This window comes from Nematostella vectensis, chromosome 7 (genome assembly GCF_932526225.1).
Source record: "Nematostella vectensis chromosome 7, jaNemVect1.1, whole genome shotgun sequence".
Lineage (NCBI taxonomy): Eukaryota > Metazoa > Cnidaria > Anthozoa > Actiniaria > Edwardsiidae > Nematostella > Nematostella vectensis.
The window spans coordinates 5,305,181-5,327,121 of record NC_064040.1 but is presented as its reverse complement, the minus strand read 5'-3'; the positions used below and the strand labels follow the sequence as shown (position 1 = coordinate 5,327,121).

Below are 21,941 nucleotides of genomic sequence, written 5' to 3'. Positions count from 1 at the left end.
TATACCCTAAAAGATGTAACGATCACTCCCGTCTACTTTTCTGGAGAGTTCCTTCCCCGGGGTAATTCCCCTGTATTCATCTCGTGACGAAACATAAGCATGACAAGACAATGTCTGTCACTTTATTAAATAACAAACAAGTAAATGCCCTTCACTGCATGGGCGTGGTTACCCAAATACGAATAACACCTGAATTGCGTGACTGCACTAACGGAGACTAATCAAAGGGTTTGACAAAGGGTTTAACCCCGATTGATACGTCCAAACACATAGACGATCTCATTCTTGCAGTTGTCCAATACCTCTGGCTATTACATGTCATATTCGTTACGCTGTCACATTCGTTACGCCCAAGGCTCTCGAGGATGTTGGTCATTTTTACAAAGCTACACATCCACGTGCTATTTTTTGTCACTTTGCTCCACCATTTATTGAAAACAACTCTACAGTTCACCCAAGTCATCAATAGATACATAAATACCTCTGTATCGACATACCCCTATCGTTAACCCAAGAAAACTACGCCGAGACAGCGAACCTGTAGTGTTTTATACCGTGATATTTTCTCAATTTCAATTTCTGCGTTCTCGTTTTCACGCAGTGTAAATTCAGCCCAAAAATCGCGAAATTTACAACAATGATAGCTTCATCCTTTGAGTTGTAGGTAACTATAGGATACCAAGTAGATGTGACCTCTTGTTACAGTCAAATGCCCCCCACCCCCACCCCCACCCCACCCCAGTAATTAGAATAATGAAAACAAATAATGTATCGATTCATAAGAGGATAATATAGGCCATTTAGTTTCCCCATTGTGGTCTTTATGTCGTTATTGTGTGATACAGAAAGATCCATACTTCCACCTCCCTTCTCAGAAAAAAAAACGAGGTTTTTCGAGCTCCTAGAAATCGGTGCATAAAGCCTTCCCCTTCTCCCCCTTAATTTCGTTCAATTTCTAGAATCACACATTTTACACAAATCTGTTTAGCTACCAAACGATGCATGTGTTCCGGCAATGCATCTTTATAAAATCAAATTTATTCCGTCCTTTATCAATTCATTTCTTGTGCAATATTATTCCCTTACTCCGACATTGTCATCTAGGCGTATCCCCGCGCCTGGATTTATTGCTTTGCTGCTCCGGACTTCTATCGCTACTTTCAGGTGACTCGGAAGACAATCGCTTGTAAGTATTTCGGTTCCCAGATGGCGGTACGCCCACGGCCTCCCACACTTTGTCAGCGGCTTTACGCGGCGCATACCCTGTTAGTGGCACTTCTTCCTCGTCTTTCAGGTACGGCTGATGGCAGGAGAAGAGCATGCCGGGATGGTCATCCGGGACCTTTGCACACAGCTCAAGTACCAGGATGACAAACGAAAGCCCGATTATGAAGAACAAAATGCAGCAGACTTTGTAAAGGGACCGATAGGCGCTGTGCTGCCACATGACGTCATCGCCTGGTACAAAATCCCCCAGGCCAATAGTCGTGAGCGATATGAAGCAGAAGTAGAACGCCTCGAAATAGTTCCAGCCCTCGAGGTTCATAAATACAAGCGCCGGTACGAACATGATGAACATAAGAACTACTAGCATGATGAAGGTGAGATGGACCATGCGCAGGTAGGATGCCGGGATACCTCGCACCGTACATGAGCCCGCCATTAGCTCCTGCACGCGTTCAGCGGCTAGCAGAAGGCGCTCGACTATCGCGGTCAGCATTATGGCCGTCATAGGAATGCCGAAGAGCGCGTAGACGATACAGAATATCTTACCGCCACTCGACAATGGAGCTATGTTACCATAACCTGAAAGAATAAGCAAACAAAACGCGGCATTAAAACCACACTTGATAGACTTTGGCTCCGTCTGTCTGTTGATTTTGACAGTGAAAGGATTCATAGAGATCTGGTGTGTTCTGTTTAAAAATTTATTGTTTTAAGGCCCTGTCACACATTCGCTTTTTGGTTGCAACTTGTCGCGCCAGAAAGCAACCTTATACAGGTTATAAAGCAGGCCTCGAAACATTGGGGTCACTATACCGAAATATTAAGAAAATATTCGGGATACGGCCACGAATTAGTCATTTACTTATAGTTGGGGGGCACATGCCCCCATTCTCCACCCCTTATGGCCCTGTATAGGATTCGGAATTTTGGCACTAGGCAGATGATTGGCTGAAACATGAAATTTTACCATTATTCCTAAAGGACTCTTGTTTTACAGTTACGCTCAACCATGGCCACTTTACAAGACAAATAAGGCGACAATAACAGTTTTGATTGACACGGATTCTTGAGTTAGGGGCCGATTACATGATGAATTTCAGCTGCTTACCGATTATATGCCTTAAATCCAGCCTGGGCTGGACCCGGATTGTATTGTTTTCCACCCCGGGCTGAGATGTTTACACAATAACATGGCGATTTTCAACTGAAAATCCTAGCTCGGTTTGCCAGCCCGGGCTAGAAAACTCCCCCCGGGCTGAAAACTAGTTCATGTCATCGAAAGAGAAATTTTACAAGTACTTGTGGGGGATACCGAGCTGGACTTTCAACCTAAACGGGCTAGAAACTCAGCCCGGGCTGAAATATGTAATTAAGAACATAGTTTTAACAAACCGTTTTATTTTGATTTTTTAATATCCTTCATTTGATACTATATGCCAAAGCATTTGTTAGCTCGGCTGTGAGATGTTGACTCGACTCTGTAGGTTAATGTTGAGTGTTGCCTAGCTTTTCGACCTTTGTTAAAATATTTTTAGTGAAAAATAGCAATGGAAATTTCTACCTACGGAAAAAAAGTAAAGGAATAAATGAACAGAATGAAAAAAACAGGTGGCTTGTTTTGCTCGGGTACACCGAGGTGCGGCTAGGTTCTTTGTAGAGGAAAGCGGGAAACAAAAAGAACCATAATGACCCACGTGGGTATGATTAATGGTTAAACAACCGATAATACCACAAAATGCAATCACATAATAATGTTGGTGCGATTAACTTAAAAACGCGTGGGAAAGCCGTCTGCTTATGGCAACTAACGAAGCTCAACTAGGAGTATGACCAGAACCCGATATAAAATTGAAATGATTTTAATATACTTTAGGTGTGTTTCTATGGTAATTTTGAGCTGGAAAAGTTATGATGTGATATATAACTTTTATTTTTTACGACCCAGAGAGTACAAATCTACATAAAAGCACTATTTATCCCATAGGTTAATTAAACAAAGTTATTAATGTAGAGCATAGCAAAATATATCAATCAAAATATAGCAAAATCTCGAAACTAGTATTTCCATTTGATATCACTATCTTATCTAAGCGGTTAGCCGGCTTTTTTTTACCAAAGATCAAGATTGTGTCTTCTAAGAACAAAAATACTTGCCATGGATCAGATAAAATTGACTAGCGATAAGATGTTGTATAATTTCTAATTTCGTGGTAATTTTGCTGATAAGCAGCGAACATGGACAGAACATTACAAGGATTTGTTTATTTCAAAAGATTTTTTTCCCGTTTTTTTTCCTCATATTTCCTATTTTTAAAAATTAAATTATATTTGTTCCAAAAAAAAAAAAAAACAGAAAAAAAAAATTTCATTAGACTTCGAATGGTTATCGAGTATAGTAAAAGAGCAGTCGTTTAGCCTCGTACGATCTTCGTAAAGCGTTCGTCAGGTTGATGTACCACCCGCTAGTTCCACCTGTCTCTTTATTTTTGTTGCTTTCGAAACCCGCCTCTCTACTTCTTTCCTCGTGCGTATTTCATATCACAACCCGTTTATGTTTAATATGTTTGCTGTAAATTGATTTTTTTAAAACACCCACACCTCATGGCGTGTTTTGTGAGCAAGTTTTTCTCCTAGCAGCCAAGATCTTCTCGGGAGACTGAAATACAATTGAGATTAAAAGAAGCACAAATGAAAGACTGAAAAGCAGCTCAAACAGAAAAAGGATTATAGCAGTTTTACGGTAATATACTAAAATTGTAAAGTTCTTTAAGGTAAGGTAAGCTAAGGAAGTGCGTCTATTGGAAATAAAGGGTTATGAGTCATTAGAAATGTCAAAATTCCGTGAAATATGAATAGATCAAAGCAATACAGGAACTTTGATGAGAAAGCACCGCAGGACAGTAAACTACATCACATGTGATGTAAACTAAATGCAATAAAGAAATAATAAAGTATAGAAAGTCAGTACAAAATCATACAGTACAAAATATATCACTTAAATCCTATTCTTTTAGACTTTCAAAGATTCGTTATCGCGTATGGAAATTATTTCCGATCGAGAGAATAAAGTGTGAGAATATAGCTTTTTGCTTTGACTAAGATAAATTATGTTTAAGTAGACAAAAAGATTAAAGAGAAGAAGTGCAAATTGAAAATACTGTTATTTTCAGTCTTCTACTGCACTTATGTGACTTCTTTTATATGCACTGATTCCGGATGTTTTTGTACCTTAAGACTTTCACACGTACCACCAGCAACACGTAATTACAACATATAAACACACAAACACGCTTGACTTTTCGATCCAAAACAGCTTTCCTTTTCAAAGGACATTTTCGCTAGGGCTCCTAATGCACAGATGTATGCATCAGTAAAAATTGCTCAACTGGTGAGCTAGAGCTTACCGATTGTAGTTATGACAGTTCCTGCGAAGAAAAAGGCTGAACCAAACTCCCAACTCGGCACAGACACATTTCTCAACGGCGAAATTCCCTGATCTCTTGCCACTACAATGTCCTTGATAAATTCTTCTAGCTCAAAGTCGGTAACACATGGGTTTCTAGCGAGGAAGCGATCCCTCTTCGCTATGAGGTTTTTCACTACACGTCGTTCATAAGGTCCTTCTATGGATGAAAATATTGCAGCTCCGATGGCTAAGTAGAAGATGTAAACGATAATAAGGACCAAAAGACGCAGGTTTCCTCTCTCCATCGCTCATCTGTGGACGGATAAATGCCCAGGGATGTTGGCATTGGATGGATTAGCGCCAAAAGAGAACGTTTTCCAGGCGAGCGCGAAGTATGTCTTGTGGTCAAGCTAAAGGGAGGGCCAGATACCGTATGCTAATCATACCTAAAAATACATAAACTCGGTTCTATCGGCAGATGCGACAGCAATACACCCGCCAGCTTGTAAATGTGATATATAATCAAATGTCATATCTTTGAATTTCCCCTAATAAAAAATACTTTTAAGGAAAAGCTCCTGATAAAAGTGTCAATTGTGTTATGCAAAATCGAGAAATATAACTCGAATTAGCCTGTCTTAACGAGATAAAATATTTTCAAAGTTTACTTAAGCTTGACATATTCATACGGAGAAAGAATGCTCGCAGCAAATATTTGAAATATTTGAATGAGAGTTTTTTTTCCACTTTTGTTCGTTTCTATTGCCGATCTCAGAGGGTCAGTTTTCTAATTTGTTTAAATTTAACATCTAGGTATCGATCTTCAACCATAATTTTTTTAGCGATATTTGCCTTTGAAACACAGCAGATGTTCGAAGATGTCTATAAGTCTATGATAAAAGGCCTTTTTCATTGGTTTAGTTTATTTTTGCGCCACAAAGAAATATGTTTTTTTTCATTTATTTTTTGGGTTTTTTGTACTACGCCGAAAAAGCGACAAAGTATTTTTCTTTGGGTGTGCTCTTGTTTTTGTCGTTGTTTTTGTACGTTCTTTTAATACTAATACATTCAGTACGCATCTATGCTATTTTCTATCTATCTTTATTCATTAAATCTTGTTCTCTACCTTGGTTTTTATTTGAGGAACCCAGTAACGTTAAACTGTTAAACTTTTCCTGGGACTATATTAAAGTCATGTCTACTCGGATACCTCGATTTCCTCGATTCTTCTTTGGACGATATAATTTTGATGCTTTACCTCCAATTACCCCAAGCAAACAATCCTGTACATGATCTCCATTCTTTAAAAAAAAAAAAACTTTCAGTATTATCACCCGTAGTTGTAGTATCCATCTTCATGTATTTGTTCCTACCTTTTGGGAAATTCCCTCCCCACTTCTGTATCGAGTAGCTGTGAAGCTACTCGATACAGAAGTCCTTCCTGTATTACCTAGCTTGTGGAATCCCCCTTCCTGTATTAACTAGCTTGTGGAATCCCCTCCCCTTGAATCCTCCTCCCCTTCCTGTATCGACTAGCTTTTTAAATCCCCCTCCCCCTTTTGTTTAGACTAGCTGTGAAGTCGTCCTCCTTCTTCCTGTATTAACTAGCTTGTGGAATCCCCTCCCTATATCAATTAACTCTAGGCGCGTAGGATTGGCTGAGTGGGGGGGGGGGGGGGGGGGGGGTTGCGCAGTCATAGGTATCATATGGATAAATTATAGTATTTGAAGATTCCTTTATAAGAAATGACCCACTTTTTGGCCGCCAAGGGGGGTGACGCGCGCACCCTGCGCACCCCCTGTGTACGCGCCTGAGCTTGTGGAATCCCCTCCCCTTCCTGTATCAACTAACTTGTTAAACTTGATTAACTAGCTTGTAAAGTATTCCTCTAGGATGTCCTCTGCTGATGAGAACACCTTGTTGTCATAGTGCACGCCATCCAGGGTGCCCGCGGGGTAGGATTTGGTCAGCGGGTACACGTCCAAGACCAGAAATCCGGCCCGGCACATTGCGCTCATCGCGTACGCGTTGAACAGATCCGTGCGCTGAGAAGCAAAATACAAAATTGAATTAAAAAACGGGAAATGAAGTAAACAGCGGTGTCTCTGGGTTCCGTAGGATTCACTTGACTAAGATAAAATTAGGTCTGTGGTCTGCACGAAGAGAGTAGAAGCCCAACAACAACAAATATGGTAATGTTGGTGATGTCAACAAGGGGAAAATACTAGGAAAAGGTTGTCATATATGCTTGTTCTAAGCCACAGGAACCCGTTTAAGGGCACAAAACGGATCTGATCCCGATTTTTTGCTGGCTGGGAAGATGTTAGTGCCCTCGGTTGCTGGGAAAAAAAATCATCCCGAATGGTTCTGCTGGCAAATTTTGTGGAGTCAAACTAGTTGTGCCGGGAATATTTTTGGGGGCGCTGGAGCGGATGCTTGGGCAAAAACTTGTCCCGATCGGTTATACGGGCAATTATTTATTCATTCATTTTGAGTTTTTTTTCTATCTTGCTTATTGCTTAAACTCGCGGTCGTCACTGGGACCCCTGGTCATCCATCCTCTTTTCGTACCTGCTCTGTGTGGAATCTCCTAAAGCAGCCGCTGTATAGCTCTCGCTGTGCCTGTAGACTCGTGGTTGTTTTCCAGATGACAGTTCCGCGGAAGTGCTGCTTCAGAACGGACACGATGCCGTTAATCAGCTTTTGGTACGTGTAGAAACCCGAACTCTTCAATAAATGGACACCTGCGTTCAGCAGGAGAGCGCTCTGCGTAAAGAAGATGATTCATGTTGAATAACCACTGCAAAGAGAGCATCACAAATATAATTTACATGCCTTTTTGTATGTCTTGTCTTGTTGCCGCCTTCCTCAGCCAGTATCGATGTATATCTACCTCCCCTCTGTTTACGACACCCTTTAGCTTACCCTTACAAAGACTGCTCTGGCAATGACCGATCTTGTGATTTCCTTACCTCTCGTTATATATCCTGTATTTTCCATCTAGAACACTTACCTGTTCGTCCATGCCGGTCTTGTAATCTCTAAGTTCTTCCATGTATCCTTCGGACATATAACTATACCCCTTTCTACTTTCTTGACCACAACATTTCACGAACAAAGCTATTCATGTCGTGATGTGGTCGTATTACCGCACCCCTATGTTCGGCCAGTATCTGCGGTATATCTTAACTCCCCCTTCTTCTTGACTTCGCCATTTCGCTTACCTGTTCGTCCATGTCCTGTCTTGTGACCGCCTCCTTGAGTTCGGCCAGTATTCGAGGTATGTCTATATTCTTCCCTCCGGCCGCCAGATCCATTTCTTCTTTGGCCGTATGCCTCAGCGCATACACCCACGTCATCGTGAAGTAACATGCTCGGAATACGCCTTGGCATAATGGACGACGCGAGAGCGACTCGAAGAAATATCGATTGAGTGAGTCTCCATATATATAGAATACTCCTTGGCCACGAATATGGCTCGACCCTCCGCCGAGATTCACTGAAAGACCTACAAAGGTCCACGAGTCTGGTTAACATGAATACAGGCATTTTTGAACTGATTAAAATAGGTTCAATGGATATTTTATTTGTTGATAGTCGTAGGCCACAACTTGTGAAAATTATGCCATAAATCGTCATATTTCAATTATGCAATTGATTGCATTGTTTATTCAATTGATACCGATTCTGTTTATAATGATACGGCAATTACATAGGTTATAACATTTGCATTATAAACAAAGATTAATCGGATACTCGCAGAGCTATACCTGGTGTGTATGGTACCCAGTTCCCCTCTCTCCATATGCCATAGCCATCCCAAAGCACATCACATTTGTCATGGCAACCAAGGTGACCGCTGACCTTGAACGCGTTTAATGCTAGAACATACCAAAATACGTTGGCTCGAAAAACACATAAACAAATAAATTAGACGAATCGAATAAGCAACTCTATCATCTACCACTTACCTGCCAGTGCTTTAGCAAGAGGAGGTTCCACGTCAATCACAATAGGGGCACCCCCTTGAAGTGTCTGGTTGACATAATCATTTTCACGGCCGTGGAGACTCCCAGGAGGCTGGAACGAGCCATGCCTACATCCTGAATAGTACAGTAAGTCGTGAAAAAAAGTAAAAACACAAAGGAACAAGCACATAACAATGTTTCAAATGTTGAGTTTGAACGTGATACTGGCAGGCTTTCATGAAGGCGCAAAATGACCCACTTTTTGGCGGCCTAGGGGGTTTTGCGCCTGAACCCTTGTGTAATCGCCTGTTATAAGCGGCAGCCTACTAGTAGGCGTTTGTTGGTGTTTCCGCGACGAAAACCCCGCTTTCCCGTGTTTTGGGCGCCATCTTGGATTTATGGCCTCGCGCGAGCTGGATGCTAGAGCAAAAGGCAAAGGCTGGGGTTTTGTATGATGCCTAATATGGATTCTTTATCACGTGTTACACATGCCTCGTTTGAACCAGTCAGCAGGAGGGTCCTTGATGCCCTTGCAGTCAGTATAGTCAAGCGTGATATAAATCTGATATTCCCCGGCCAGCGGTAGCAGGAACACGGCTTCATATGTCCCGTCGCCTTTATCGTACACGTCTGCGGCCACACTCGCCTCTCCGCGTACGTCAATGCGCCAGAAGTCCCCCCCTGTACTCTTGACAACGCCGTCTGACGTTACGCTTTGTAGAAATAGCTAGGGAATGAGCAAGATCCAGTAATTAAGCTTTTGTTAATCTAATTAGACGCCAAGACTAAGCGCCAGAAGTCCCCCCCCTGTACTCTTGACAACGCCGTCTCACGTTACGCTTTGTAGAAATAGCTAGAAAATGGGCAAGATCTAGTAATTTATTAAGCTTTTGGTAATCTAATTAGACGCTCAGACTAAGCGCCAGAAGTCCCCTTTGTACTCTTGACCACGCCCCGTGATGCACTTTGTAGAAATACTCAGCGAATTAGCAAGATCCAGTCATCAATCAAGTTTTTGTAAACTAAACTAGACGCTAGGACTATAGCTAAGAAGAAGCTAAATGCATCAGCCTGTTTCTCCAGTGCAGGCTTTATCCGCCTGATATCCTCACATATACAGGGACGGACTTGCCCGCAGAATACTATACGTGAGGCGTATTATTCAAACCCTTGTAGACGAGTACCCTTACTTTGCTGTAGAATCCTGCTGGACTTATATCAACACTACGAACAAAGCTCCTTTCGGGATCTGTGTCTTCATTCACGGGATCCTTGTGTTCCCAGGGAACCCGTGGCAGGCACGGTTGTAATTTAGCCTTCCAATCATAACGACTCATCCGCTGGCGACACCATTCAACCTGTGGGTGCAGGGATAGGACTACTTGGTTAGACACGAGACGAACAATAAATTGTAACAGATGACGCCTGCGTTTATGGCAGTGATTTTTCACAAGTACATCCAGAGGGTCGTGTTAGACAAGAAGGGGCAAGTGATCTTTTAAATTCTTAGAAAACATTAGGGGATTCACAACAGTGGTAGGACTACGTCGGCGCACACGAAATTGTCCCGCGCGCTTAAACATACCCGCGGTATAAAAGGCGCGGACCTGGTCCAAGTCGTCATTCTCGCTAGTCCACGTCAAGAACATAGCTCCGTAAATATCGAGAAAGCAGAGCCGTAGATTAACTATGATCATTTCGAAGTTGAAAATAACGTTCTGTATACACAAGGCAATAACGGCGAGCTTCTTGGGAGTGGTTTTCTACGGCAACAAACGACAAAAATTGTGATTGATAATTTAATTAAAAAACAGCGCGCGCTCCTATGAAATAACTCTATTCTTCAGCGCGCGCGTGAAAATAACGCAACCTGACCGCAGGTCCTTGTTTAAGACAAATGTGGTAGCGCGCGCTGAAATTTCGCGTGTGTGCCGTCCTCGACTCTCTGGCGTCGTAAATCCATGGTTCCCTGTAGGTCCCTAATCCTTAATATGAGGGGGCATGTTTTCCTGCTTCAAGAAAGAGGATCAAGCTTAGTTTCATACCCTCGTTCTGACTCACCTTGAATTGGCTAGCGGCTTTTCCAACGTCAAGCTGTCTCCATGACTCGATGACATCTTTATCAGCGTTGGTTACCGTAGTAACGGTTACCGTGGTGACAACTAGGATAACTACAGAAATGTGGTACAGAGCGGAACGCTGCACCATCGATTAACCACGTGACCTTCGAACGAGAGATGGCCATCAAAAGAACTGGCGATCATGGATCCATCTATTGAGAAAAAAAAGCGGCTCAGGTTCGATGTTTCAAAACTTCCTGTAAGATATCTGTTAGTTTCTGCGATATGGAGCCTTAAAATTAAGCCCAGCCTATCTCGGTATTTCTCCGCATATTAATTCAAAATAAACTTTCGGTACGGGTCGCCTCAAACAAAAACGATCAAAGATAAGTACATATTCAAAGACACTAACACCAAGTAAGAAAAAAGCATATCCATCAAGAATAGACTAAATAAACACGGCCACCCGTGTTACAAAATATCTGGTCACATATCCGTCTTTGACAAACTCACGCTACTTAAAATGTACGTAATCCAAGCTCTTGAGTAAAACCAGGTAAAACACCTTGGAAATCCTTCCGATTATATGTATTTTTGTTGGTTTCAGTGTCACTAAGGAGAGAAGGCACGGGTGACATGCATTTTTAATAACTCGGCGATGTCATCCGCTCTCTTCTGGTGGAATATTGTTACGGTTTGACTGGTCAGCGGTCTGTGTATTTGGGGGAGGGGAGGGGGAGGTTGAAAAGGGTGGTTGTGCGGTATTAGTCCTAGCAAGGGGGATGGGACGGTAGGAACGCATTCTTAAAATAACCCGGCGATGTCATTCGCTCTTGTCTTGTGAAATACTGTTACGGCTTGACTGGCCACCGTCTTGCACCATCTTGAAGTGTAAGGGACATGGTCTCAGCTAAATTATAGACAGCCTTATCTTCAAATGATAACTTGGTATATCTAAAAAAAAATCCAAAGATAACTGTGAATGAAATAGAAATATGTTTTAAACTGCCATTGAAATGACAGGTACTACGTATATACATTTTTTTTCTAGAGGAATAGGTGACACCTTTTTTCAAAAGATATATGCTTTATCAACAGATAACTGTGAATAGAATGGAAATATTTTTTTTTAACTGGCATTGAAATGACAGGTACTACGTACGTACATTTTATTCCTAGAGCAATAGGTTACACCTTAATTTAAAACATATAAAGCTTTAGATCAAATAATAGTCTATATTCCCTTAATTTACCACTAGTTTGCTAAGCCTTAGGAGTCGTCCACACTAACACGGAATCAAAAGTATTCGGATTTGTTTCGCCGAAAACGCACCATTTGATTCGCGTCCACACGATCGCGTTTCGCAGCCTGTTCGCCTGGAACCAGCCGTCCACATTAACACGGATTCAAACGTTTAAAAACGCTGAAAGGTACGGGGGTAGCGTCATTTTTATGATATGCACGTGCTCAAAGCAGCAGAAGCGCCTGCGATATGACGCCATCGTTTTCATTTTGATACGGATTCAACCGTCCACTCTACAGACCATAGTGTACGGATTCATTTTCGACGGCGTTTTCAAAAGTATCCGAATCCACTGGATCCAGCTTCTCCGATGTCAAGGATGCTGCCGAGATGCCGCCTGTTTAACCACACAGGTAAGCGGGAATTCGGCCCCTCACGTGTGATAGATATATATGATGTTTAAACTGCAACTCTATAATTGGATATAAATGTTTTTGATTGATTCATGTTTTGTCAATTTCCCAAAATATTGCTATATCGCGTGCTTTGATACAACGATATTTTGACATAGCGATATAATTTCCCTTGTCATATCATGTCGAAGTTCCACGGTAAACGAGTTTATGAGCAAACTTTTGATGAGTTGATGAAGCGTTATCTTTTGAGATGTAACCAAAATATTAGCCTAAAACGACGCGTTTTATTCTTTATTGATGTTATGTCTTGAAAGATGTGCACGTGCATTACGATATCACTACCATTGTGACTGATCAACTCCCCAAGGGACCAACAGCGCCTGGGTACACCTCATATTTTTTCACGCTACGTCACAGCGAGCTGTGCGTGGCGTAACCGTATAAGACTTCGGTCTTAAGGGCTAGGAACCTGGTTATTGCCTCCCTGCCTCCCGTTAATGCGCTTGTGCCTCGGTACCTGTGTGTTACACAGTTCGCTAGATAGCGGTGTTGGGGCCGAAATCTCCAACCTAGCCGTAAAGCTTTAGCTACCATACGGTGATTCAGCTACCCTGGTCCCAGAGCCAGTGGCCAGCGAGCTCGCTGGCCACTAAATAGAGAGACGCACGAGGCTCTGGAACCAGGGTATGATTCAGCGCAAGTCTGGCCAGTAATTAATGAACGGAGCATGCGCTCTGGATCTCCCGTCCACGATCGTAGACGGCGGTTTGATCAAACGAACTTGCGACCCATGGTAGAGGTATCTTTTTTTCGCGAACTCCAGCCCAGCGAAATACAGAGAAAAGAGGCCTCTGCTAGCAGGGAAAGCCATAGCAGCTAAGAGGCTATAACTTTGTGACTTTTCCTAAAATCTATCTGCGGACGTTTTGATGTCATTGACATGTCAAGGAGACGCTCCATGTTACCCTGGCAACCGTTTTTTCACAAATAGGTTTCCCAAAAACTAGAAAGTAGTGAATTTTTCATATTTTGGTCCTGTTTCTCAGATTTAAATGCCTCTTCTGACTTTATAAGTTTGTTTAGGTGACAAGTTTCACACCAAAATTTTTTTTTACTTTGGATATTTGGGGGGAGGTGTGGGTAAATTTTATTCTTTCAAAGCTGTTGTTACTAGATTTACTAAATTACACTTTAAAAGCTAATATTATGCATTTAATATTGCTATAAGCAGTACTACATGAATGCAAATACTTTTGTCTGTAATAATTTTAGATTTTTTGCCAAAATCATAAGAATCAAAGATGGCGGAAATTCTTACAAAAAAGTATTATAAACGTTTTTATGCCCTTTTGCATTGTAAAGCCGTTAAAATGTAGATTTTGATATACCTAAATGATGCAAAATGATTTCAACCCGATATCTTGTAATTTAGGCAATATTTGAAAGCATAGCTAGACATCGTATTTATTACGTCATTGTGAGGTCATAATTGATTCGACCACACCCAACATAGCACGTGACGATTCTTTTCATGCTGGCGATCATTTTCTGTAAGTTTGATGGTCATAGCCTAATAGTCCGGTCGCTTAGTGTTTCAATCTATACATAGTGGACAAAAGCACCAAACTTGGCATAAAGATAGCCAAAAGGATGCTAATAAAATTGAGACCGGTGCCTACCGGTGTCACTTAAGGATTTTGTGTAATAACCGAATAAAAATTAGAAAAAAGCGTCAATCGCGGGCTCCCTGTGGTGACCTTGTATTTCCAAAACTAAGGCGAAATATCTGATTGTTTTTTTGGTAGGAAAAATATAACGCTATTTGTTAATATTTCAAGATAAAACTGTCGTCGGCCGCATTAAAACGCTTTATTTACGAGAAAAAGTTTTTAAAGCTAGACCCAATCCCCCTCACGGTTATCCAAGATGGCGGCCTATATTGGCACAGTATACTCAGTATACGTACCTCATAAAATCGCGTATTTTAGGTAAATAAAAAGCTCATTCTTAATGTATCAAGGACTTACAATGTGTATAACCTACTAAATATGAACTTTTGTCTTGATTTTAAATTAATTTATTATAAATCTGCGATTAATCGCAGTTATCGGGTATTTTGACGTTGGCTAAATAAAGAAATAGAGATGGATTTAATAAGGGTGGTTTGTAAGTGTCTGTCAACTAGACACTAAAGACCAACGAGATACTTTAGATATGCCTCCTCAATCAAAGTTATTAGATTGTGATGCTTTTCTTGAGAATATTAGAGGATTTGGATTGTCTGCAGAAGAAACATCTGTAGAAACTCTTTGTCGCGCAAATAGCGCAAAATGGCACAGGAATGCTCAAAAGCAATTAAGAACGAAAAAAGCTGACTAGCAGAGGCACTAACGAAAAAACAGTGCTTATTGCTCCCTACGTGTGCATTATAGTGATGAGGTTCAACGCATCGCATGCTTTTTAGCAACCAACCTCCAACGAATCACCGCAGGAATAAGGGACTATGTTATTATCTTAAAGATGTCTATGGATGTCTGTGGATCAAAAGAAAAGGAAAGGTCTCCAGGAAGCGAGAGGAGATGATAAAAAAGAATAGAGCTTTTGTCAGGCTTATAGAATATAATATATTAACAGAATATATAAATGGAGGCTGTTGGAAATGGTACGTACCTTTTTTCTGATATCCGAGCTCCACAACGCACATGAGACACGCTTGGGAGATTTTGGGAATGAGAAATCCTTTAACCGTTTTCTACTAAAGGACAAAGTTTTAGAGGCCTTTCCTAAGGCGCGGATCAGTGATCGGCGGATCGTTATTGCAATAAAGGGGAAAAGTTATTCTGAAAGAAACTGAAAGAACCTTTTCAGAATGATGCGCGTACGCTAGCTTGTGCGCAGGGTCCGCGGGGATTTCTTCCTCCAAACAGAGGATATTTCCTTTCTCAGGGACGTTTTCTTCAAGGTGCCGAAAAAACGACGGTGCTATAAACAAGTATACAAAAATCCTAGTGCTGACGGTACTAACGTCAACCTTAGGAGAGGACACGTAGCCCCAAACCTACGTAAGCCAGAATTATTCTACTATTCTAACGATCAGATTCATTTTCTATTTTACAAAATGAAAATGTTAATCATGGAACGCTATTAGCTAGGGTTTTCGGCTTCATACGACCGAGTGGTTGGAAGTCAAGGGCGTCTGCCGGCGCCCCCGCTTTGGCTCATAACTAGCGAAGGGTAGAGCGAGGCTCTCGCCTCGGAAACAATTGTGATAATTTGATTTTAAAAATAACAAAAGGCCGTAACAAAAAGATAAACAAATGATTCGAGTTGTCATGGCACATCTTATCAACGCACAACAGGCTATGAAAAATCTTCCTCATCGGTAGCGGATTTTCTCCTGCTGACGGGCCTATCAAATACAGCCGCGCTGGTTAAGCTCTGTAGCCCTTAATATAATACTTATAGAACTCATTGAAAGAACATTTCTAGGAAAATTCATGTGCACCACCTATTTGTGCTTATTTGATGAACGAATATCAGTCTTATTTGCATGTTAACAAGAGGGATGTAAAAAAAGCCGCGTGGGGCCTGGGTTCCTTCTTCTTCAAATGTAGCTTTTTTTTTTTGGCACGGAATTTGATAGAATAGAGCTTAAATGATATAAATGGTACCGGTGGGCACCGGTCTCAGTTTTGATTACCATCCCCTAGGCTATATTTATACCAAGTTTGGTGCTTTTGTCCGCTGTGTATAGAATGAGCTCTTTTTGTGCTGTAAGCGACTCGACTATAAGCGGTTCATGAAATACGAACGGGGCCCTTTTAGCCCCCCCCCCCCCCCCCCCAAGTCACAGACAACTAAAAAAAGCCCAGTCTGAATAGGGTTAAATGGACAAACAAAATTAAGCATTTCTTAAATCACGCCGGCTTAGGAGAAATATGGTCCAACCCGCTCGACGCAGAAATACCAATAAATATCATAAGACAGAAACTGACAGATAGAACAAAAAACCTGGCTCAATAAAATTTATAACGATTAAAGGAAAGACCCTCGACATAAAAACAAATTGAGAACATTTAGGGAATTTAAGAGCGTTCACAATTACGAAGATTATCTCTCCCAAGTTATAAATGTTAATCACAGAATTGCGCTAACAAAGCTTAGACTAAGCCACAAACTAGCTATCGAAACAGGACGTCACACAAAATCGTACACTCCCCCTGAACAAAGAATGTGCCCAATATGCTTGGTCCAATATGAGGAAGAGGAACACTTTATGATAAAATGTCCGGCATATAGTGAATTGAGGGAACAAATGTATAGGGTTTTTCAATCTGCAACAAAACAGAATCTAAAAGCAATGCCTCCTGTCATAGCATTTTTGAAGGTGATTAGTTTGAAACAGGAGAGTGCAACCAAAAAAAGAAATAGCCCAATTTGTTTGGGAAGCATAAGGGAAAGTGCTTTGTAATGAGAACTATATAATGACATCGCTACAAAGTACGATTATAGAGAATTTATTGTAAATAGGAATATAATTGAAAACCAATTATAATTTTTTTGTCAATATTATATTAATGTATTTGGAGCAACGCCCGTGAATCAAAGATGAAAAGGTGCCAAATAAAATAATTGAATTGAATTGAATGGGGGGGGGGGCGCTACCTACAAATGGGTTACGCGATTAAACATTGATAGGATGAAAACTTCGTAAATTTTGTGCTTTACATGAATGTGTCAAGGGTACACACTATAGTCCTATATTTTTTTAAATTTGGTATCATTATATTTACAGCATCATCATTAAATGTATAAGCAGATCAGATCCTCGATTCCAGGATGGAATTCGTGGCCTTAATGTAAAGCTCTTAGAACATTGTTTTTACTGTAAAAGCGCTATGTAAAACTGTATATTTCACTTTTTTTAACCGTCATGAAAATCTTAAAGTATTGAGTTCTAAGTGCATGGTGCTTACATAAGCAATTAACATTCCCTAAAAGCCTGGCTAAGCATTCAAACATATTTGTCAAACATTGCGTTTGACGCAAATGTTCACCCACAAAACATGGCACTAAATTGGCTTCCACAACACGTGCAGATGTTTGAACGAGAACAAAAGATTTTCATGAAACATTTACGTTGAACGTTCATGTTTTATCGTTTAGCCACTCATCACACAAAACATTGCGCCATCGCGCTTCGTGCTTTTAATCCAATAACAGCTCGAAATTCCCATGGCGCCACTTTGATTTCTGGCGTAATCATAACGAAAAAAGTGCGAGCGCTTTTGTGTTTAGCGACCTGCAAAAACATGCTCGCGCCAGAGTTTTATTTCAATGGTTGACAAACATTTTTTTAATCTTTAGCCATGCCTTAAGACCTCGTCTGTACATACCCCTGTGCATACTTCACTCGTCACGAGTTCTGCGTGGCGCACTCCGAAAATCTGTGCATCGTAACCCGAAGTGTTCATGGGAATCAAGTAAATAAGAAAATAAGCGCAAATAAAGAACAAATACAGGTTTTAAAAGCTATAGAAATCTTGTTTATGTTCTTATGGACATTCCCACAGCTTTCAGATACAAGGATTCAGCCGTTTATACGCGACCCATGAAGCACCGCGGGTTACGACACATGAATTCTCGAGTGCAACCTTTTTTGAAATGGCTGTATAAAAGGACTTTTCCTTGTCTCACGCCTTCGGTTCTAAGTTGTCTGCCGAGGTCTCCATGGCGCTGTTGAACGACGGCACTAAATAATAGTCTTTGGTTTCGTCTATTTCTGATAGATCCAGGTAAGGATTGTCTGCCTCAAGCATATACTCAAATTTCATGCGAAGATCGCTAAATGTCGGTCTTTTCTTAGGCTGGTCTTCCCAACAATGTTTCATGATCGTGTACCTGTGTCAAGACAAATGATCGTAAAAGAACTTTCTAGAATTTCCTGGCTAAATTGTTTATACTTAAAGAAAAAGGCCATCGCTAGCGAGTAAAATAAGGCTTAGTTTCAGTTTATAATTCAGATGTCTTGTCTTATGTCAATGTCTTTTACTAAAAAAAAAAGCGATGATAAAAGAGGAATAGAACCATAAGTAGAATATGGGATAGGAATAGTTATATCAGTGCCCCATTAGGAAAATGTTGGGGCACAGCCACGCCCCTACTGGTCACTTCCTTATAATTATTTAAAAATTATTTAAAACTATTTGGGGGCACGTGCCCCCAGTGCCCCACCCCTGCTACGGCCCTGTATATTCATCTTTTGGAGGCAAGAGGTGTTAATACTATATTAATACTCACACTTCGTCAGAGCAGATGTCGGGCTTTTCCATTCGGTAGCCGCTCCGTAACATGACGAATACGTCACGAGTGGAGATGGTCGGATATGGGGCACCACCTAGAGGATATATATTATGTCGAATACTGAGGCTGAAGGGTAGGATGGCCATAGGGGACAGACAGACAGACAGACAGACAGACAGGATTTTTAATAGGAGGAGGGGGGGCAAAGGGCTCTTTCAAGGCATTTTCTCCTGTATTTTGGATAATGTCCAACACATTTCCTGTATTTTGAGCTGCTAGAAGGGAGGGGACCCTGGCTATGACCCTGGCAACGTCCCTGCGGAAGAACATGGATGAGGAGGCGGATAGCAGAGCTGAGCAAAAAGACAAGTGACTATCACTCACCAAGAGTAGCAATTTCCCATAGAACGACTCCATATGACCATCTAATAAAAATAAATATAATAAACTAAGTTTAGTGAAGACATAAAAGTACCAAACAAGTTCCCATTGTTTCTTAGCTTACACATCACTCTCAGTGGTGAATATCTGGTCATATATCGCCTCGGGTGACATCCATTTGATGGGGAGTTTCCGGTTACTATGGCCTTGATAGGCGCCTTCCTCGTACAGGTCACGTGTTAGCCCGAAGTCAGCGACTTTGACTTGTTTGTTATCGGCAACGAGTACATTACGAGCCGCAAGGTCACGGTGAACGAATCCTTTCTTGGACAAGTATTCCTAGAAACACGGTTAAAATGTATCCTGCGTCATCAAACAAGCGTTAGTTGCCAATCGAAAACCGAAATACCCTATAGGGTAATGCTGTCAAAAGCGATTTTCATACATTGTGTTTATATACATTGGGCAAAAGGGGATTTGCAGGCATGACAATTATTTCAAAGGGTGCACAACCCGGCGAATGTTTGATAAGAATAGACGGCGCGCTCCAAGCTACGCTCCTAAGTCGGGCAAGATTGGATAGTAATTAGCTCACCATTCCAGCCGCTATCTGGTACGAAAACGAGAGCAAGTCCTGCGGTGTGATCATCTCGTCTTCCTCTTCGCCTGTCTCGTCATTTTGCTTGTGAAGGTCCACATAGCGCTACAACAGAAACAAGGCTTGTAACAATTGCCCCCCAAATAGCTAAAAGGAATTATTGATAAACCTAACAAAGCTATTTTGTTAAAGGTATACAATTAACCTTTTTCGTGGGAAACATGAGAAATAAAGGGTTGTTCACGAGGCGATTCCCAAGAAAATTGAATCGAATTCTCGCCATCTCAACATAAAAAAGTATTCTCTTATCTTTCACAATCAGACAAAGATGTTTATTATGACCGTTATGACTATGGTCTGTGTTACCTTGTGACTTCCCCTGGCCAGAGCATCTCTTACACCTAGGTACGCCGGCGCATTCTCTCTACCCTCAAATCCGCTTATCTGATCATATAAAGGCAAATACATACATCATGATGACGACGACGGTGATGATCAAAATAAAGATGACGATGAAGACACCATCATTACCCTGATCACCGCGCCATGACAATAGTTACACCACCACTATAGTTACCACCATATTTGTCATTATCATTTTCATCACCAATCGCGTCCACCGGTCAACAAAATCACCATAATTAATACAATCAACACCCTGATTATCTAAAATCTTTATTAGTTTTATTCCACCATCATACCCTCACCTTCGCTTCCTTCCTTCTCCAAAGCTAAGAAACATTTGTATACCATTGGTTCCTTTGATCTGTTTCTCATAATCAAGTTTCTATAGAATAGTGCTAGCCAGTACCAGGTCTTGTTTCCCTATGTATCTTACCTTTGATCTGTTTCTCCTTAGATAGTCGAGAAGGTCGCCTTTAGGAAGAAACTCCACCACCAGCATAAATGGCTCCTTTACGGTGGAACAGCAAAGAAAATTCACGATGTTTTTGTGCGATCCAAGCTTCTTCATCAGACTTATCTCCTTGAGAAACTCTTCCCCCTGCTCAGGACCTGCAGTGTCTACAAGCACAAAACCTTGTTATCTTTAAGAACCTATGCCTATGAATACACAGTTGTAATTGCTCTTAGAACAATGAAGTAAATGAGCCAATCAGGGCCTAGAACACTTGTCAATCAAGGATTTTTTCCTCTTTTGTAAGGTGATAATGTTATGTACTGACGAGTCGTTATTTGATATTTGTGGGTACCCCCTCAAAGTAGAGACCAGTCCCTACAGGGTGGAAGGGAGACAACGCTGGATCCTCCAAGCGGTTGATCAAATTTGATGTACCGCAATAATCTGTCAAGGAAAACAGACATGAATACAACACAGTAATCTTAGAATCTTACCATGGATTGTTTTAACGGCGACAATATATGAGTTTCCTTTGTTCTTCTTTATCGATAACCCTCGCATTGAGGCTTTGTTCAGCGCTGGTGGAAGGTGTCGTAGCTCTGCCTTGTAGACCCTCCCAAACGCTCCCTGGCCAAGATCATCTTGAAAGGTCACCTGAGTTGGGGAGACTTCCCAAGGGTCTGCAAGTTCCATTGGCTGATCCAGACCTTTGCCGTCCACTGCTGGGCTGCAAGGTGTTCCAAGCAGATTGTGTTAAGATTGTATTGCACGAGGGCAAAATCACCGGGAAAGATAAAAGCGAGCGAAATGTCGCGCGGAGTGGTACATCCTTACTATAAAAACAAATATTTTTGGTTTATTTTCTTTATCCTGTCAGCTGTTACACTACAATGTAACATTGACATTTTCACGACACGTTATCGTCACAGTTAGGTCAAAACAAGTCAAAACATTCACAATTCATTTCAAAGGCTACAACAAAGTATCGACATGTGTCACGACACATTATCGACAAATATACGATAACAGTTTGACGATCACGACATTGTTACGACACAGTATCGACCCCCATCGTGTTGCGACATGGATGAACAAACGACCATAGTGCGACGGTCACGACATTGTTACGACACAGTATCGACGTATAGTAAGATGGTCATTATCGGGCCGTAATGAACGGACCGCTAATCAACCAATGAGAGCGCGCTTTGTAACGTAGCTGTGTATTAGAGTGCTATTATATCTCGAGGCGAAAGGAATCGAGGACGACTCAGAAACAGCTGTAGAAAACATCTAGAGGGAGAGATAAAGGAGAAGGGATGGAATAGGCCATTCCAGCTATAAGTGTGCGCGCGCATAACCATAGAAACCTACCTCATCTACCAGAATGCAGCGCGCGCTTTTTTAAGCTTACATCAAACGAAGCGCGCGCTGCATGCCGGTAGTTGAGGTAGGTTCCCATGGTGAGTGTGCGTGCA

The 21,941-nt window shown here is 41.4% G+C and overlaps 3 protein-coding genes across 8 annotated transcripts in view; all 3 read right to left on the bottom strand.

Moving 5' to 3' along the window:
- Positions 1-108: 108 nt before the first annotated feature.
- Positions 109-5,230, bottom strand: LOC5507027 (potassium channel subfamily K member 1). The gene is made up of 2 exons (XM_001627642.3): positions 4,632-5,230; positions 109-1,806 (listed from the first exon to the last, which is right to left on the bottom strand). The coding sequence occupies exons 1-2, from the start codon at positions 4,936-4,938 to the stop codon at positions 1,097-1,099; spliced, it is 1,017 nt and encodes a 338-aa protein (XP_001627692.3). The 5' UTR covers positions 4,939-5,230; the 3' UTR covers positions 109-1,096.
- Positions 5,231-5,715: 485 nt separating this feature from the next.
- Positions 5,716-11,323, bottom strand: LOC5507023. 2 transcript variants are annotated; one of them, XM_032375460.2, is made up of 9 exons: positions 11,176-11,323; positions 10,664-10,874; positions 9,793-9,960; positions 9,095-9,329; positions 8,606-8,737; positions 8,405-8,515; positions 7,859-8,142; positions 7,206-7,400; positions 5,716-6,679 (listed from the first exon to the last, which is right to left on the bottom strand). In XM_032375460.2, exons 2-9 carry the CDS (start codon positions 10,808-10,810, stop codon positions 6,503-6,505), a joined length of 1,449 nt encoding a protein of 482 aa, XP_032231351.2. In that variant the 5' UTR covers positions 10,811-10,874; positions 11,176-11,323; the 3' UTR covers positions 5,716-6,502. The 2 variants fall into 2 exon arrangements, with proteins under 2 accessions (XP_032231351.2, XP_048585792.1); XM_048729835.1 differs by having other exon boundaries at positions 11,228-11,322.
- Positions 11,324-17,068: 5,745 nt separating this feature from the next.
- LOC5507024 (mast/stem cell growth factor receptor Kit) overlaps positions 17,069-21,941 on the bottom strand; it is a 17,467-nt gene continuing 12,594 nt past the window's right edge. For all 5 annotated transcript variants that reach the window (XM_048729775.1, XM_048729773.1, XM_048729774.1 and 2 more), the window contains 8 exons: positions 20,958-21,190; positions 20,443-20,627; positions 19,971-20,048; positions 19,602-19,709; positions 19,131-19,345; positions 19,010-19,050; positions 18,623-18,719; positions 17,069-18,223 (listed from right to left, as the gene is read on the bottom strand). In XM_048729775.1, coding sequence (XP_048585732.1) covers positions 18,016-18,223; positions 18,623-18,719; positions 19,010-19,050; positions 19,131-19,345; positions 19,602-19,709; positions 19,971-20,048; positions 20,443-20,627; positions 20,958-21,190 — 1,165 coding nt within the window. In that variant the 3' untranslated portion in view covers positions 17,069-18,015. The remainder of the gene's footprint in view (positions 18,224-18,622; positions 18,720-19,009; positions 19,051-19,130; positions 19,346-19,601; positions 19,710-19,970; positions 20,049-20,442; positions 20,628-20,957; positions 21,191-21,941) is intronic.

Coding starts and splice junctions, on each gene's coding strand:
- LOC5507027 (XM_001627642.3), bottom strand. CDS start 4,938: ATGGAGAGAGGAAACCTGCGTCTTTTGGTCCTTATTATCGTTTACATC. Junction 1,807..4,631: donor AACTGTCATAACTACAATCG/GTAAGCTCTAGC, acceptor TTATTCTTTCAG/GTTATGGTAACATAGCTCCA.
- LOC5507023 (XM_032375460.2), bottom strand. CDS start 10,810: ATGGTGCAGCGTTCCGCTCTGTACCACATTTCTGTAGTTATCCTAGTT. Junction 9,961..10,663: donor AAGCCGCTAGCCAATTCAAG/GTGAGTCAGAAC, acceptor CTGCACCCACAG/GTTGAATGGTGTCGCCAGCG. Junction 6,680..7,205: donor GGAGATTCCACACAGAGCAG/GTACGAAAAGAG, acceptor TTTGCTTCTCAG/CGCACGGATCTGTTCAACGC.